The sequence below is a fragment of the Dipteris shenzhenensis genome, chromosome 14 (assembly GCF_047967505.1).
Source record: "Dipteris shenzhenensis isolate YYH24624 ecotype China chromosome 14, Dip_SZ_1.0, whole genome shotgun sequence".
Taxonomy (NCBI): domain Eukaryota; kingdom Viridiplantae; phylum Streptophyta; class Polypodiopsida; order Gleicheniales; family Dipteridaceae; genus Dipteris; species Dipteris shenzhenensis.
Genome location: NC_141609.1, coordinates 17773168 through 17792121, shown reverse-complemented (window position 1 = coordinate 17792121; position 18954 = coordinate 17773168). Strand labels below are relative to the sequence as shown.

At 40.7% G+C, this 18954-nt stretch overlaps 1 protein-coding gene across 2 annotated transcripts; it reads left to right on the top strand.

Moving 5' to 3' along the window:
* Window positions 1-5341: 5341 nt before the first annotated feature.
* Window positions 5342-18751, top strand: LOC147894278 (vacuolar protein sorting-associated protein 2 homolog 3-like). 2 transcript variants are annotated; one of them, XM_087384736.1, is made up of 11 exons: window positions 5342-5421; window positions 5886-5930; window positions 6143-6177; window positions 6305-6355; window positions 15469-15573; window positions 15895-15966; window positions 16558-16629; window positions 17800-17880; window positions 17976-18011; window positions 18138-18193; window positions 18430-18751. In XM_087384736.1, exons 1-11 carry the CDS (start codon window positions 5379-5381, stop codon window positions 18479-18481), a joined length of 648 nt encoding a protein of 215 aa, XP_087240862.1. In that variant the 5' UTR covers window positions 5342-5378; the 3' UTR covers window positions 18482-18751. The 2 variants fall into 2 exon arrangements, with proteins under 2 accessions (XP_087240862.1, XP_087240863.1); XM_087384737.1 differs by lacking the exon at window positions 5342-5421 and adding an exon at window positions 5428-5627.
* The last annotated feature ends 203 nt before the right edge of the window (window positions 18752-18954 follow it).

Below are 18954 nucleotides of genomic sequence, written 5' to 3'. Positions count from 1 at the left end.
CATGAAGAGCCAGAGCAGGGTTGACATCTTCTCCGAAATGGCTTTAGACCAAATATAGCAGAATCTCCGCTTCCAGAAAAGTGCGGTGTTGAAGGTGTTCCAACGGGAATTTAGAATGGGGATCGTGTATTCAATATAATAATAGGGGATAGGCACAAGAAGCAGGTGGGGGAGAGTATCCAGATAAACTCTAAGGCATAGTTAAGTACTAAGCCCCCCTTCCATTGTATGTCTCCTTCCCAAAGTGCTAGTCTAGTGGTGACAAAGAGCGCATCTTGATTGGTAAGTCTGAATTCCCTCATGATTTCAAGCATAGTTTTCCATCTGAATTGGTCCCTTTACCACAGCTGACCCCAAGATTGGAGGCCCTTATTGAAGGGAAGCAGGCTCTAAGAAAGTCATTGTTGCTAAGTAAAACATTTATGTGTATTGTAGAAGCCTATATGGAGTCTAGCCTCATAAAAGAGCCTTTCTTGAAGAAACGCAATTGGGTTTTGATTGATTCGAGTGCCTTCCAATGAGTTTTCCATAAGTCACTTCCCTTTGTTGAGCAGGGTTCAGGACAAAAAACAGCAGACAAGATTGAGTATTTTTTCCACCCCTTAGCTCTGTAGGTCGAACATGCATGAAGTTCCATGCTAGCAGTGTAGCCCAATCAAGTTCAAGGATGAGGACTTTGAGAATCCACGTAGCAGCCAACTTTGTGGCTGCCTGTTTGATGTCTACTACCCCGAGTCCTCCTTCACTCTTGGGTCAGGTGCAAAAGTTCCATCTAGCTTTGGCAATTCTGTTAGTTCCTCCTTGCAGAAAAGATCTGCATTTGGAGATAAGCTTGTCCAAACTTGCCTAACTTGGATGCCAATAAGACAGGTAGAAAAAATGGGGTACATGAAATGGTTGAGAACCATTCATCTTCCCGCTAGATTGGCTTGAAATCCTCTCCACTTTTCCATCTTAGCACTAAACCTGCTATTTAGCACCCAGTCCCATTGTTCCTTCATGGACACTTCGAAGCCCATAGGTATGTCGAGCAGTCTGAACACAATGCATGTCTGGATCGGGTTGGCAGCCCAGGCAATCTAGCTCAACTTGTGACTTTCCACCACTGAGGGTGCAATATCTTGTTTTGATGTGGTTGATGAGAGAGCCTAAGGCTAGACAATACATTTCCAAGCATTCCATAACCTCACTCACATCACGAGTGGTGTTTCTAGGCGTAAGATTAGTGTCATCTGTGAATTGTTGCATAACCAACTGCTTTCCAAAAGGCAATTCAGTTCCTTTGACTGCTCCTCAGAAGTTTTGACAATGAGCAACCATCCCAAAGCATCAGCTACTATAGCATAGAGGAGAGGGGCAATGGGGCAACCTTGCCTAATGAATCTTCTCAATGGGAAAGGTGAGGACATCTCACTGTTAATGCACACCTTGGCTGAGGCGTTTGAGAGAAAAAGTTTGACTGCGGAGATGAAATTCGGCCCAAGACCCATGTCTTTCATGGATTGCATTAGGAAATCCAAGTCCAGCCTATCATAAGCTTAGATTTTGATAAAACAACTATCTTGGCTCGACTCCTAGCATGTTCACAGCCTTCCTAGATATTTACAATAGCCTCCAGGAGGTGCCTCCCTTTTATGAAACACTTCTATTCCTTCAAAATCCATCTGTCCATCTTGTGTTGAATTCTTAGGGCTAAAGCGTTGGCAAAATTTTTTTAGCTGCAGTTAAGCATAGTCAGCAGTCTCCAATTTTTAATTAAATCCTTTCTTGCTTTTTTTGGAATCAGCTTGATTATTCCACTGTTCAGGTGTTCAAGAAGACAAGAAGTAGAAATACTTTCCTGCCACACCTCCAAAAGTATGGGGCCTATCCAATCCTAGAAGACCTTGTAAAACTCAACTGGTAGACTGTCCTCAGTAGGGGTTTTGCCATCTTTCATGACTAGCATCCGCTTCCTTGAGTTCTCCTAGAGTAAGAGGGGCCTCCAAGCTCTGATGGTCCAAACTTGTGACTACTCCTTGTCTTGCAAACTGGCATCTATTTCTTGCTCGAACCACTCCATCACCTGATTGCATAGTATTTGACAGTAGGTTCTTAAAATGTTCACATATGAAGTCTCTGTTTTCAATGTCAAAATGAGCGGCCCAATTATTTGTGCTGAATTTGAGGAAAGGGATTTTCCTCTATAGCTCTCTTCCTGCGAATGAGCTTGAACGTTTCTTTGGTGGGTCTATCAATTTTACCTGCCCACCATCTTCTGGTGTATAATCTAGCTTCTAGTTTGGCTAGTTCACTCTTGGCAAGGCGAATGTTGATCTGCGCTTGAGTATCTCCATTGCGCGCTTGGGCTTCAAGCGTATCAAGGCTCTTTTGGACAACAACTAATCTCTTACAGTGGAATTTTCCCCTGAGCTTTCTAGCCTGCTTTAGTACTTCATGTGTTTTAAGGATGTTCCATAGCCAAAAGTTAGCCGCTGATTCATCACTATCTTTAGGGGCAGTCCACAGCTCCTTCACTTTGGATTGTACAGTACCTGGTTGGGGTCCAGCCTTAAACCAGGATGAGGCTCTAGTTCCTGAACCAAAGTGGCACTGAAGTAAAAGCGGTTTGTGATCAGAAATTGAGAATGTGGAGTAGACATTACTTTTGTAGTAGCTAGAGGTAGTTTGGAGGAGAGTCTGAGAACGATAAACTCTGTCAAGCCTTGCTTCTCTTCTGCCTATTGGACCAAGTGAAGTCCCCTTCACAGATCGTGTCAACCAACTAAAGAGAATCTTTGAGGTTGCTCCATGAATAAGCTTAGAACCTCTTAATGTGGTGCCTTTACCCAACCATCTGTCGGTGCTTCTTTCAACCATGTTAAAGTCTCCTATCAACACAACCTCGTCACCTAGATTAGATAAGGACTGCCACGTAGTACAAGAAAGAAATGGGTTTACTTACGATGCTTTTTCTGCCCCTTTTTGGCCCAGGGTTTGGGCTACTTGCATGCACAGTCGGACCTTTGGCTATAGACAGAGTCTCCTCTTGTTGTGAGCGGTGGCTGTAGGTTTACCTTTGACCACTATATCTTTATCTGGTTGCGAGGGAAGAGGAAGATCTTCCTTTGATTCATCAAGATCCTTTATCAGCATATCATCACCCTTAATGACTTCATACTCAAAGTCTTTGGCCCATTCATCTCCCTGTTCCAGCTTGGGAATGAGCTGGAGGATGGGTTCAAGGACTGTCTCTAATAATGCCTCATAAGCATTCTTCATCGGGATGTCAGAAGAAAGCTTGGATTCGGGCAGTGGAGTGCCGTCTTTTTTGGGTTTAATCGAGCTGATTGGCCAAACAGGAGCTTCCTACTATTTGGGAATTTTAGGCTATTTGGGAGTCCATTTTTCCTTAGGAATCTGAGGAGGATCAGTGTTCCCTTTCAGCTTGGATCGCGTTAAGAGATAGCTTTTAATTGTGTGGTCTGACAAACCACACAAAAAACATGAATTGGGCAAGTTATTAGACATAAATTTTTGTTCTCTGATCACTCCACCCCTACGATTGAGGATTACAATGGTTTTAGGCAAAGTGTTTCCCTCCAAATCCAATATTTTTGTTGTAGTCATATGCTCAACCTTCCTGTTGAATTCTAGCAATTGTCATGATCAACTTCCTATGTGTATTGTGGCAATTGTCATGATCTAGAATTACACATAGGTATCTACACTAGACCTCTTACTCGGGACGAGTTGTGGGATGCTATCAAAATTACTAAGAAAGATCAAGCTCTTGGTTCCACATCCAAATTTTATACAGGCTTTTGGGATGTCCTAGGGGATGACCTAGTGGAAATGGCTAATGCTTATGTGGCCAAGGGAACGCTATCTCAAGATGTGAACACTAGGTTAATCAAGCTCTTTCCCAAGAGGCAAAATAGGTTGCAAGTTGGGGATTGGAGGCCGATCTCAATGCTTAACACCTCTTATAAGGTGATTGCAAAGACACTCTCACTATGTATTAGGGAGATTTGAATGCAGGTTGTGGATAAAAAGCAGTGTGGGTTTGTGGGACATCTTCAAATCCATTCTTAATGTAAGTCTTACTATTGACTATGCCTAGATGACGGTCTAAAAATGCCTTTTATATCCTAATTAGAGGCACTGAACTTAGGGCAAACAATAAGGGATCAATAGGACATCCCTGCCTAATTTAGCATGGCAAATCAACAGCACCAATAATGCCACCATTCAAGCATAGAGCATATGAGGTAATGTTGCTACCATTCTGCAAAACTCATTACCAAATCGAAGTTTCTCTAGCACTACCAGAATATAGTCATACGTTGATGAAATGCCTTTATAGCCGAATACACATGTCATGTTTACATTGAACCAAAGGAAAGAACACAACCTCAACAACTGAAACCACAACAACCGTGAAAACCACCATGGACCAAGAACTGCCAATGAATATATACAACCACCAATAGTAATATGACAACCATGGGCTTGTAAGAGAACCCCCTATAGGATCAGAAGAACTTGCTACCAAAATGATCAACTGGATGCCATAAAGCTTCGAAGGAACCTTGGACCTTGTGTTGTGAATGGATACTCCTTGACACTTGGCTTATGATTTTTCCACAGCCCTAAAGCTTTCAAAATATGAAAGAGATCCTATATAATAACACAATTTACTTCCCTTCATGCCACTTATTTCTTGTTGTTACTATCAATGACCATCTACACATTCTTGCCAAGTCTTGCAAGTGGTACCTCCCTTCACTAAATATTTCTTCCCCACACTTGGCTAGTTGCAAGCTAACCTTCAATAGATGTTGTTGTATGCTTATGAAGGCCTCCCTACATAACAATGCTAATAGTCACTACACCTATCAACTACTTGCAGATTGGTCGCCTCCTCAACCAAACTCCTTATTTTTAGTCCGACACCACCTTCTGATTATACATTGCACCAATTACCAAGTGCACTCCACAAGCCTTGAGATAATGTCAACAACACTCAATAGGCTCCATGGGCAATCAATAAGCACTATTTCTTTGTGACCCATAAGGAGAATGCCGACCATTCTTCTATGATATCCTCTTATTGAGACGTCCTTTGATTATATACAGGCAACCACCACTGTTCTCTTACAAGCCACTGCCATTTCTTTGGTTGCCTCTTGTCAATCACACACGGCCCATCCACATTGCTTCCCTACAGCAGACGAGCTGAACGGTCAACGATCTCCTATGCTCTTTTGCAGCCCATGATCAAAATGTCCGTGGACGTGATGCAAAGATGAGCTTAGTATGAAGATGAACAAACGAAATCCAAAATCAAAACTTGAAGGTTTGACAAAGTGCAATAAATTAAAGTACATAGGATTCCAATGTTGCAAGCACCAACGGTCGAATTGTCTAAAAGAATGTTTTGTAAGATCGATTGATCTCTCTCTCTCTCTCTCTCTCTGTCCCCGCACACACGCTGAATGGAAGGTACTTGACCGACCTCGTGCACAATTCGTAGCGCAATTCAGCTCAATCCGCGCTTTTCCCACCTCGCAGCCTCCCTCCCCCTCTCTTTGGTTCCTCAGCATCACTCAATATGAACATATTCAGAAAGAAACCCACTGCCAAAGGTGCGTTTGCATTTTCTCTTCAGGTTTTGCTCCGTGGTATTGCCGAACGATCCTTACATAATGTCAGCGGGCTGGCTGTAAACGACAGTTCTCTCTCTCTCTCTCTCTCTCTCTTTCTCTCTCTCTCTCTCATTCATTTGCAATTCTAGCTTCCGCACTGCCTGGAGGCAAACATTGCATTCGGCTTTCCATCTGCCATACACGGCTGTTTCCTTCCCATGGTCCTGGTTTAAGCGTTCTTGTTTTGCGCTTGTGCAGATGCTCTTCGAACAAGCAAGCGAGAAACGGCTGTTGCAACGAGAGGTGAAAGATATATGATATTTATTTGTGTGTGTGTGTGTGTGTGTGTGTGTGTGTGTGAGAGAGAGAGAGAGAGAGAGAGAGGGAGAGAATTTTCACTATTAAAAAAAAAAAAAGTGTGTGTGTGCGTGTGAGAGAGAGAGAGAGAGAGAGAGAGAATCCATATACCGAAACTTCCTAGACCTTGTGCACCAAGCAGTTTGAATGTTGTGCAGGAATTGAGCGAGAAATTGGGGCTTTGCAGTTAGAGGTACCTATATGATGCTATGATTTTGGAGCATTCATCCTGGGAATTTTGGAAGAGGGGATACTCTAAAGGCCTTCTTACAGGGTGGCTTACGGCTTACTGTTTGATTTGGTACTGGGGGTTGCCGCAGGAAAAGAAATTAGTTGCAGAAATTAAGAAGACAGCCAAGACAGGCAATGAGGTGTGAATCTTTTTCTCTTCGTTTATGTGTGCGCGTGGAAAAGAAAGTTATAAGAGGATTCATCTTTCACTTAGAGAAGAAACTCTCGCAACTGCCCGTTCATGTACAGGACCATGATGAGAAACTTAATGAATAAACATACTCCGAATTCCAAATGAAAACTTAAGAGCTGTTGACAAGATAGAAAGGAAACCCTTCTCTTTTGGCCATCCCTTCCTCAGATGGCTCTGAGGTTAGATGAGTGCAATGAGTTCTCACATTTGAATCACAAGGTTATTATATGTTTCTTCCAAGAGCTGGTGTAGGAAAACTTTATCCTATATACCAGGCCCCCCAATCCTCTCCGACCTTCCGATAAAGTTAAGGTTTTAGTTGGTGTTTGTGCCACTTGTTGAGAAGCTTCAAATGGAGGCAAAAGGGGAGGAATTGGCTGGTACCCCATCAACCATCTACCAATTCTGTGTTCTTTTAGCAGGGCCCAAGGTATCATTACCTTGGCCTTCGCTTGCGGTCCAACCACCTGGCTACATGCAGCAAACAAGAAGGAGAAATCGGGAAAGAAGCTGGCATGGAATTGACAATGATGGTGGCCTAGTGTAGCAATACAACCTATTTGACACCCCTATCACGTACGTCATCTACCGGTTGAAGGTGTCATTCATTGGAAGTCCAACCACTTGGCTACATGAAAGCAATCAAGAAGGATAAATAAGGGAAGGCCGGAAGATTTAGAACTGACAATGATTGGGTCCTTGTATAGCTTTGTATACCGAGTGGGCTAGTGTAGCATTACTACATATTTGGCACGTGTATCACGCAGTCATCTACCGGTTGAAGGTGTCATTTATTGGGTCCTTGAATAACCTTGAATAACTTTGAATAACCGGAAGTCCAACCACCTGGCTTCATGAAAGCAAACAGGAAGGCTGAAAAGTGAAGAAGTTGGCATGGAAAGATATAGAAGTGACAATGATGGGTGGGCTAGTGTAGGCACCTCTATCACGTAGTCATTTGTCGGTTGAAGGTGTCAATTTGATTGGGTCCTTGTTAGCTTAAGGGAGAAGGTGGGAAGAACACAATTGATAACGATGGGTGGGCTAGTGGAGCAAAACTGCTCACTTGCACCCCTATGTAGTTGTAGCCATCCACGAATTCAAGGTGCCCATTGATTGGGTAAGTGTATAACTTTGGAGAATAGAATCAACAATGGGTGGGCTAGTGTAGCAAAATTGCTCACTTGGCACACCATGTAGTTATAGCCATCCACCAATTTAATGTGTTATTGATTGGGTAACTTTGGAGGATAGAATTGACAATGATGGGTGGGCTAGTGTAGCAAAACTGCTCACAAATTGAGTATTCTTGTGCTTTCCAATTTTGCCTCTTTGTAGGAAGCGATACATAAGTGTAAAGGGTTCATTTAGCTTTTTATGTTTTAAATAATAGAGAGAGAGAGAGAGAGAGAGAGAGAGAGAGAGAGATTTTATTCCTGTTTTTGGGACGATTTTGTTTCTTGACTTGCTTGTTTATTTTTGCTTAGTCACCTTCTTCCTTTCTTCTTTATTTCTTGTTTTCTTTCTCTTTTGTTTATTTGACGTATTTTAGTAAGCACTGGGTTTGCCCAAGAGACTCCGCGGGCCTTTAGAAGCCCACTATAGCTGTTTATGCTTGGGCACTGATGACGACATTAATTGTTGCTTTGCTTGCTAAGTATGTCTTCCTTTTGTTTTTCATAAAAGTTTTTGTTCACCTCTTTTTTCTTCTCTTTTATTTTCTCTTTTATTTTCTGTTTAGATTTTTTGTCTTTAGAACGATAAAAAATCTAAATTTGTATGATTGGACATATTCTATAGAGTCTTACAAAGGTATATAGCAAAACTGCTCAATTGGCACACCCCTATGTAGTTATAGCCATCCACCAATTGATTGAATCGACAATGATGGGTGGGCCTTTAGAAGCCCACTATAGCTGTTTATGCTTGGGCACTGATGACGACATTAAGTGTTGCTTTGCTTGCTAAGTATGTCTTCCTTTTGTTTTTCATAAAAGTTTTTGTTCACCTCTTTTTTCTTCTCTTTTATTTTCTCTTTTATTTTCTGTGTAGATTTTTTGTCTTTAGAACGATAAAAAATCTAAATTTGTATGATTGGACATATTCTATAGAGTCTTACAAAGGTATATAGCAAAACTGCTCAATTGGCACACCCCTATGTAGTTATAGCCATCCACCAATTGATTGAATCGACAATGATGGGTGGGCCAGTGTAGCAAATTGCTCACTTGGCACCCCTATGCAGTTATAGAGATCCACCAATTTTAGGTGTCATTGATTGGTAACTGTGTAACTTTGGAGAATAGAAATGACAATGATGGGTGGGCTAGTGTAGCAAAACTATTCGACTCGCATCCCTACGTAACATAAGTTATATCCATCCACAATTTAGGATGTCATTCATTGGGATATAGCAAAGATCTGAATTTCTATGATTGGATACATTCTAGTCTTAAAAAGGTATATATGTCATTGTTTGGGGACCCATATAATCTTGAGGCTTTGTTTGTACAAGATTGGCTTTTGCTTTGTGTTGTTGTCACCTTACTAAGAAGCATCCACAATTTAGGATGTCATTCATTGGGATATAGCAAAGATCTGAATTTCTATGATTGGATACATTCTAGTCTTAAAAAGGTAGCCATCCACGAATTCAAGGTGTCATTGATTGGGTAAGTGTATAACTTTGGAGAATAGAATCAACAATGGGTGGGCTAGTGTAGCAAAATTGCTCACTTGGCACACCATGTAGTTATAGCCATCCACCAATTTAATGTGTTATTGATTGCGTAACTTTGGAGGATAGAATTGACAATGATGGGTGGGCTAGTGTAGCAAAACTGCTCACAAATTGAGTATGCTTGAGTATTCTTGTGCTTTCCAATTTTGCCTCTTTGTAGGAAGCGATACATAAGTGTAAAGGGTTCATTTAGCTTGTTATGTTTTAAATAATAGAGAGAGAGAGAGAGAGAGATTTTATTCCTATTTTTGGGACGATTTTGTTTCTTGACTTGCTTGTTTATTTTTGCTTAGTCACCTTCTTCCTTTCTTCTTTATTTCTTGTTTTCTTTCTCTTTTGTTTATTTGACGTATTTTAGTAAGCACTGGATTTGCCCAAGAGACTCCGCGGGCCTTTAGAAGCCCACTATAGCTGCTTATGCTTGGGCACTGATGACGACATTAAGTGTTGCTTTGCTTGCTAAGTATGTCTTCCTTTAGTTTTTCATAAAAGTTTTTGTTTACCTCTTTTTTCTTCTCTTTTATTTTCTCTTTTATTTTCTGTGTAGATTTTTGGTCTTTAGAACAATGAAAAATCTAAATTTGTATGATTGGACATATTCTATAGAGTCTTACAAAGGTATATAGCAAAACTGCTCAATTGGCACACCCCTATGTAGTTATAGCCATCCACCAATTGATTGAATCGACAATGATGGGTGGGCTAGTGTAGCAAATTGCTCACTTGGCACCCCTATGCAGTTATAGAGATCCACCAATTTTAGGTGTCATTGATTGGTAACTGTGTAACTTTGGAGAATAGAAATGACAATGATGGGTGGGCTAGTGTAGCAAAACTGTTCGATTCGCATCCCTACGTAACATAAGTTATATCCATCCACAATTTAGGATGTCATTCATTGGGATATAGCAAAGATCTGAATTCCTATGATTGGATACATTCTAGTCTTAAAAAGGTATATATGTCATTGTTTGGGGACCCATATAATCTTGAGGCTTTGTTTGTACAAGATTGGCTTTTGCTTTGTGTTGTTGTCACCTTACTAAGAAGCATCCACAATTTAGGATGTCATTCATTGGGATATAGCAGAGATCTGAATTTCTATGATTGGATACATTCTAGTCTTAAAAAGGTATATATGTCATTGTTTGGGGACCCATATAATCTTGAGGCTTTGTTTGTACAAGATTGGCTTTTGCTTTGTGTTGTTGTCACCTTGCTAAGAAGCATCGCATGGAAAAACGGGAAGTATGGGTTGACTAATGTAGCAATACTACCTGGTTGGCACCCCTATAACGTAGCTATCTACCTGTTGAACGTGTCATTGATTGGGTCCTTGTATAACTTTCAGCTAGGAAGAACAAAATTGACAAGATAGGTGGGCTAGTGGAATGTAGCTACAGCCATCCACCAATTTAAGGTGTCATTGATTGGGTAAGTGTATAACTTTGGAGAATAGAATCAACAATGGTGGGTGGGAGAGAGTAGCAAAGCTGCTCAATTGGTACCCCTATGTAGCATAAGTTATTACCATTCACCAATATACGATGACATAAATTGGGAACCGTATAACCTTGGTTGGATGCAAGATTGGCTTTTTTGCTTTGTGTCCTTGTCACCCTTTTGAGAAGCCTCACATGGGGGAAGGATGAGGGAAGGAAGAGGGAGGGGTTGGCGTCTATGTTGAGTGAGATGAAGCTCTATTATGCCCCTAGCATGAAGCAAGTGACGGAATGAACCAAATTGAGATGGCAATCCTCCTATTATGCCCCTAGCATGAAGCAAGGCTTTTTTGCTTTGTGTCCTTGTCACCCTTCTGAGAAGCCGCCTCACATGGGGGAAGGATGAGGGAAGAAAGAGGGAGGGGTTGGCGTCTATGTTGAGTGAGATGAAGCTCTATTATGCCCCTAGCATGAAGCAAGTGACGGAATGAACCAAATTGAGATGGCAATCCTCCTATTATGCCCCTAGCATGAAGCAAGTGACGGAATGAACCAAATTGAGATGGCAATCCTCGACAATGACGGGTGTGGGAGAGTCTATATGGAGTGAAATTGAGATCTTTTATACCCTAGCATGGAGCAAGTGATGAAATGAACCAAAATCCATTATACATGTGGTTTCACAAAAGGATCCTAAAATTGGAGAGGTAGAGAGCAAGATAGGCTAGAGACGAAAATGATATCAATTCATTTGCCAACTTACATCATGGTCGCATAGTTTTGATAGTAGAAAGAGCATAGTTTATTGTCCTTTTTAAACTATTAACCATGGACAACCAAAAAAAGAAAGGAAGACACGTGATGGCTTGGAGGAGAGAAGAAGAGCCACGTGTCACCAAGAGGATTGCTTGGAGAGTTTTTTGCAACCAAGAGAAACGTTTCACCTTTCATTTCTTGGAAGATAGCTCGCCCACCTTCTCTTGAGAGCACTTCCTCCCTGGATCTCCTCCAACCCCCTGCTTTCCCTCTACTGCTTTGCTTTCCCCTCCATTGACCTCACGATCAAAGTCCTCCCTATTTCGTGAAATGGCAGTCAATGGGGTCGCTTCCAATGATGTCACTTACAGTGATGCCATAGTACTGACGCGTAAGTTTGCGAAATTCCCATTTACCTAGCATGATGTCTTCCTATTTTTTTTGTTGTTCCCGACTCTGTTCCTATCTTTTGCACGCACCGTTAATGTCAACAGTTTTGAAGAATTTGTTTGATCCATTCGGTCCTAGAAGTTTATATATTCACAAGCTCCAAATCCAGACGGGGACAAGGGCAAAGCGAGTCGAGAGAATGGAATCCTTCTCTAAGATGGTGTGTAAAAATACGGATGACAAGGAGTCGAAGCATGTAATAGGAAGACAAAAGGTAGTAGGCAAGGAGTTGTTAGCAAGCAAGTACACAACTCCATCTTCATATGCTATATCCCTCTTCTTTCCCCCCTCTTAGTAGCTAGATTTCCCCTCTTCTCTCCCACTATCAGGACTACCTCCTTGCCAAAACTCCCTCCAACCATCATCTGCCGATGTCAAGAGGCTAATTGGTCAAATGTTTTTTGTATGTCCAGAGCGACATTAAGCTCTGGCCTTTCAAGATCATACCAGGGCCTCATGACAACTTACAAGCCCATGATCATAGTTCAGTCAAACAACATTTTTCACAGTACTCCCAAGATAATCGTGAGCGATGATGCAACCTTTTAGGGTCCGCTTGCCTTTTAATCGTGGATGTTGGGACATAGTGGAAGAAGTCAGCTTCCAAAGAAAGGCATTGTTTGCAATTTTCTGGCTATTCAAAAGCACCATTCGAGTCCGTTCGTGTTACCGATATTCAAAGCCTTGTGAGTGACTATCATGAGATTGAAACTGCACTATGTTGTGTTTTTAGAGGATGAGTTTGGGAATGTTCTTGGATTCATCTAGGTATATACCGATATTGGTATTCGGTTTAAGAGCGATTTCTCGCCATGGTCCATAATTACCAGCCACACAAAAAGAATGGATGTGTGATGATGGAAGGTAATTGCGTCATAGGTTGCACTATGTATGCATTGCGCACCTTGCTTGCATATGAGAGACAAAAAATTAGGAAAGAGATAGCAAGCTTGCGAGAAAGTGAAAGCTCTACCATGATAGGTAAACAGCAACATGTCGTGTAAAACCCAGAGTTTGCAAACATGTGCAAGTTTTGCGATAAAAGTTAAAGGGCAAGTCTTTGCGTGAGTACTTGGGGAGAAGAAAGCTTCAAAGTTTGTTTGCTCGGATATGGTAGCCACCAGCTACCAATTTAGAGGGGTTGTGTCAATGGGTGAGTTTTCAAAGCTCTGGTCGCTGACACGTTGGGGGAGGGATGCTTTGTGCATTTGGAAAGTTTATTGCACCTTCATTAAACATCAATATTTTAAGTTTTGAAAGTTCATTGCAACTTCATTAAACAACAATACTTTTAATCCGAGAAACTCTGTCATTACATAATAATATTTTCAATCTGATAAGCTCTATCATGTTGTAATGTGGGAAGCTGTCAAACTCTAACGTAGATAGGTTTTGTGTTTTGAGAATGAAATTAGGACATTGGCATGATCACATGCCTGAATGTGATGAGAATCATACATAGAGTCGCCACTAATACCTATGGGCTTGACAAGAATATATGTTTTTATTTGAGTGGCGATACCTCTGATGTCTCCCTCTCGACAATTGAGGAGGGCATCTATGAGTCGACTCCTCTGATGTCTCCCTCCTGACAATTGAGGAGGGTATCTATGAGGTCAAGTCGACTGCCCATGATACGCATCCTGGCGGTGAGTATTTTATCTGAATGGTGAACCACTTTGTGCAGACCATATTGCAAGAGAGCAAAGAGGACCCTTTTGTCCACGGCTCAAACCATAGAGTTGGATCATTTTATGAGAGGTTAGATTTCTATTCCACTATTACTGGAGTTGACATGAATATGGATATGTTCAAGGTGAGTATTTTGATATCTGAATGGTGAACCACTTCGTGCAAGAGTTTAAGAGAATAGACAAGAACTCTAAGAAGGCTCAAACCATATTGCAAGAGGGCAAAGAGGACCCTTTTGTCCATGGCTCAGACCACAGAGTTGGATGAGAGGATAGATTTCTATTTCACTACTACTGGGGTTGACCTGAATATGGATATGTTCAAGAAATGTATGGCTAAGATGGACAAGACGATGTGGTGGGCCTATTCTATGCCTTGGAATTTGATACAATCAGAGCAGACACAACAATCCAAGGAACTTTGAAAATGGAGTTTTACAAAGGTCGACTCAGATCGAATTTCGTCTAGCTTGGTCTCCAAGTATGTAGGTACATTCTGCTAGACACCTTGGCTAGGATTCAACAATTTATTCTAGAGGGGCTAGCATTTTTTAATGATGCGGACTCTGCAAGAAATGTTACAACTAGGCTATTAGCGAGTCACCAAATATATATATATATATATATGTATATATATATATATGTATATAGAGAGAGAGAGAGAGAGAGAGAGAGAGTCAAAGAGAGAGAGAGAGAGAGAGAGAGAGAGAGTCAAACAGAGAGAGAGAGAGAGAGAGAGAGAGAGAGAGAGAGAGAGAAGCATGTACAGGAAGCATTTAGATTGAGAGAGGGAAACTTTCAAAGTTTGGAGGGCGAAGCAAGATTCAAAGGGAAATGAGAAGGGGAGAGAGAAAGAGAGAGAGGGAGAGAGAGGAAGAGAGGGAGAGAGGGAGAGAGAGAGATGATCCAGTCATAATGAGGATGAGAGAGAGAGAGAGAGAGAGAAAGAGAGGTACCAGTCATAATGAGGATGAGAAGGTAGGCATCAATGCCGTGATTGACCTACTCTGAAATGTGCATGAATTGTAATTGTTTATAAGGATTCATTTATAATAACTCCCAAAGGCTTAACTCCAAAATTCGACAATTCTGTTTGATCACAATACGAAATCAAGTTTACTCTCCTCACGTGATCAATTGTTGGAGGTGAGCGAGTGAACAATTGGAGTTGATGTCTTTTACATGCTGCAGCAACACGCGGGTTAAGTACTAGTGCTCAAAATTTTACGGACAGTTCACTCGAAGACTATGAAATTGAAATGCTCTTTTTGCTTGATTGTGGATCTAAAGAGAGTTGTAGCGAGAAGACAATTTAGAATTGACTTGCCATTGATAGGTAAGCTACATCAAGGAAGGAGTCTCACTAGCTCTAACACAAGATGTGTTCCTAGTAGATGGTGGGCAAGATAGGGGCTGGGGTAGAAAGATGATATCATGGTCATACATAGTTTTGGTTGGATTAATTGTCATTTTTGAAATTTTAGGAAACAACTGCTTGGAGACTATGAATCAAATGCTATCTAGAACCTTGTAGGTGGCTTTTAGAGATGGAGGTCAAGATCATAAGGTCAGCATAGTTAATTTTCATGTTCGAAATTTTAAAAACACTTGGCTTGGAGACTATGAAATTCAAATGCTCTCTAGAACCTTGTAGGTGGCTTTTACAGATGGTGAGTAGAGATTCTAAGATAAGCAGCGCATTGAATGTGTATGATACTTCAACATTCATGAATGGTTTCATCTGAATAAGTAGATAGAGCAGAGTTAGCTGTCAAGTTGGCCGCTTGGGTATCCCTATTCATTCTCTTTTATTTAATGCGATTACTTTGTCGAAGTTACCATTCCCCATTTAATCTGGATCTCCACATTCGATGTGTTATCAAACATATTCATATGAAGAATTTGCCCTACAGGTGCAAGTGTCCAATTTTATTTTCAAAAGTATTGACAACATCCATATTTTAATGCCCATTTGTGACAGGCAGCTACAAAAATTTTGGCAAGACAATTGATCAGATTAAGACAACAAATAGCAAAGTTGCAAGGAAGTCGTGCTCAAATGCGTGGTGTAGCGACACATACACAGGTTTCTTGATCTTAAACTCAATTCTAGATTTTGCTTAGGAGTGCTTACTGTATAGCTAGCTTATCATTATGTATTTGATCAAAATGTGCTGGAGAGTAGCGTTGCTTCTTTAGAGCGCATGAAAATAATGATGTTACATTATACATAAAGTCTTCCTGTACATTTAGCCAATGGTGAACCTTCCTTCTATGACATTGCCCAACCTAATTCAAACTTTTTGTTCAGGCAATGTACCCAGTTTAATTATGGGCCGTTGTGTTTTCTCAAAATTGTTAAGATTCTATATTATTAACTCAGTATAATCCAAAACTGCTTGTGCAGGCAATGTATGCAAATACTGCTGTTGCAGGTGCTATGAAAGGGGCAAGCAAGGCTATGGCAGCTATGAATAAGGTATGAAGGTTTGTAAACCTTCAATACATTAGAATGCCTTCAGTGGTGTCAGAGTCATGTTCTGAAGATGTCCTTGTCTAGTAGCTTTGATTTCTGAAGGTCAACATCCAATCTTGTATGCAAGGTTGCATCCAATTGCATTGTGGGCACATTTGCAGTCCTTGTCCACTTAACTCCAGAAAAGTGATCTCTGATAGTAGCAGCAAGACGGTGACTTCAATCAGGGCGCTTTTAGATTTTAGTATAATAATCTTAAATAAAACAGGGCAAAAGGAAGACATTTGCCATAGGTTCTTTGACAAAAGCACATTTATAGCTGATGTTGATTTAGAAAACCAACCAGTCAAATGAGAACTCTGATCAGAGCCACTGCCTTTCAGCTCAACCACTACTTTTCTTTAACAGGTATATTGCATCGAGGAAGTGCTTTGAGCCATCATATTGGCGCAAAAAACCTTGGAATGGGTGTTTAGTGTTTCACTCGAGATGTTGGTAGATTAAAAATGCACACGGGAGTTTGTGTGAGTCCTGTGTAATATTGTATGAGTCCTGTGTGAGCCTTTTCTCTTATTCATTTTGTGTAATGAGCAGCAAATGGAGCCAGCCAAGCAAGCAAAAGTCATGCAAGAATTTCAAAAACAATCAGCACAGATGGACATGACGGTATGTGTTATCTTTTAGTTTGAATTTTTTTCAGGAAGAAGCCATGGGATCAATGTCTTGTGTCTGGTTTTCTATGAATACTGTTCTACTTCCACCCCTTGAAACTTTATAAGGCTTCAAAGCACCAATGCAAGCTGTTGTGAATGTTAACTAGAGCAAATACTTTCACATGAGAGAGAGAGAAAGAGGTGTTTTATGCAGCTCTAAGAACAAGCATATGTATGATTTCACAGTAGAAGAACACGCTGGGTGCATAATCAAAGGGTGCAATGAGCTAGCAAAAAGTAAATATGGGCTTGAGAATTGTCTGTGATGCGAAGTGTAGCTAGTGCTGTCATCTGAGAGAGAGAGAGAGAGAGGTGTTTTATGACCCAAGGTGTAAGAGTTAGTAAAAAGCATATATGGGCTTGAGCTACTATGATTTGACTCTAAGAACAAAGTGAAAGGTAACATGAAGAGGCTTGGAAGTACCATCTTTGGCTGCATAAGTTTTATTGAAGGGGCTTGAAGTACCATGCTTTGCCTGCGTAAGTAAAACTTTGTTTGTAGGAAGTTGGTTCCAGCAAAACTTGATCAAGAGGTTCATGTGTTAGCCTCAATGTGACTGAGGATGCTGCATAATGATTAAAGATTTCACGAAGCATTCGATGGGGACTTTTTTTTCCTTTTTTGAGTTTGTGGTTTTAGCGGGTGGGCGGCAGAGGCAGTATGTGTAGCGTGCAATAGATACGCAAATACTTCTGAGTGTAGAGTTATTATAATGACTCGATTTCCTCCGGTTACTATTTCTGAGGTAGTAGTATCACATTCTTTTTCCTGTTCTTCTCAAGTATCTCTTTATTGCAGTGCCGCCGGGGCCTGGCTCACGCACCCTCTTACCAAGTATCTCAAGTGTGTTTGGGAAAATGGTATCTCAAGTGTGGATTTGTTCTAGATTTCTGGCTGTTTGGACCCAAGCACACACAATTTTTGCACCCTCTGTGCACACTGTATTGTTTTATCAATGTGCAGGCAAGTCTCGTAGCAGAATGTTGGTTTTGGGAAGAGAGAGATAGAGTTTTGATATTACAATTACAATTAGGATACTTGTTTTTGGTTTATATATGAATGAGAGATGTATTCGAAGTTTGTAAGCCTAGGCTAACAAAGAACTTCACCTGCACGATGCAGACTGAAATGATGTCTGATTCTATTGATGATGCTTTGGACAATGATGAGGCTGAAGAAGAGACAGAAGAGCTCACTAATCAGGCATGAAATTTCTTGGAATTCCAGAATTAATACAAAATCTCTTAATATTGTATCCAAGGAGTCTATTTTTGACTTCATGGTTTGGTCTTTTACAGGTGCTAGACGAGATAGGAATCGACATTGCTGCTCAGGTCAGTACCTGTAACTTATATTTATTTCATTTGAAAAGTCAGTACCTGTAACTCATATTTATTTCATTTGAAAAGTCTGTGAGGTCTCTACAGGTAGTCATTCTAAAATTTCTTCTTCATGCACAGCTTTCATCAGCTCCAAAAGGGAAACATGCAAGCAGACGTGCACAAGCTGCTGGCAGGTATGTTTGATATATTTATCGGTAACAGGACAATGATTATGAATATTTTTTTGAGAGCTTATCGAAAGCTGAAAAAAACTGTATAATGCTAATTTATTTGATAATTTTTTTATGTTGTAATTCTTGTGAAGATGAAGTGGATTTTGGCCATCTTCTGTTTTACTATCTTAGAGCTCGCCACAGAGAGAGAGAGAGAGAGAGAGAGAGAGAGATCATTCTTGAAGCTGTTTGTGCAGCTCTGGTGTTGATGAGCTGGAGGAAAGACTGGCTGCTTTACGCAACATATGAACCATACATATCTTGGTAGAAGCTGTCGGGCATATTGCAAGATGATCTACTGCAAATTGGTAGAATCTTTTAGAGCATATTATGTAATGTAATGATTAGTGCAAAGGAACAACTTAATATGCTGCCCTGGGGATATGTGAAGGAAATATGGCACCCCTGCGTGCCTTGTATAAGGATCATTTTCAGTTCTGTAGATTGAGGATCTATGTCTGTTATGTACGTACATAATTTTAAATTTGATTTATATTTTTTAATAGATGGAAGAAATTCTGATTCAGTCCCACTGTTGAAATAAGTTACTTGCTTTAAAGAGGGATGACGGAAAAAAAGGAACAAAAGAACAAGTCTGAGGGCTTTACAGATTTACCTGCCATTTTGATTTACCAGTAAATGACCTTAAGCATTTGTATGCAAGGGAAAAGTCTGCTAGCAGACGAATAAGCCCGCACGTTATGACAATTCTATTAACAACA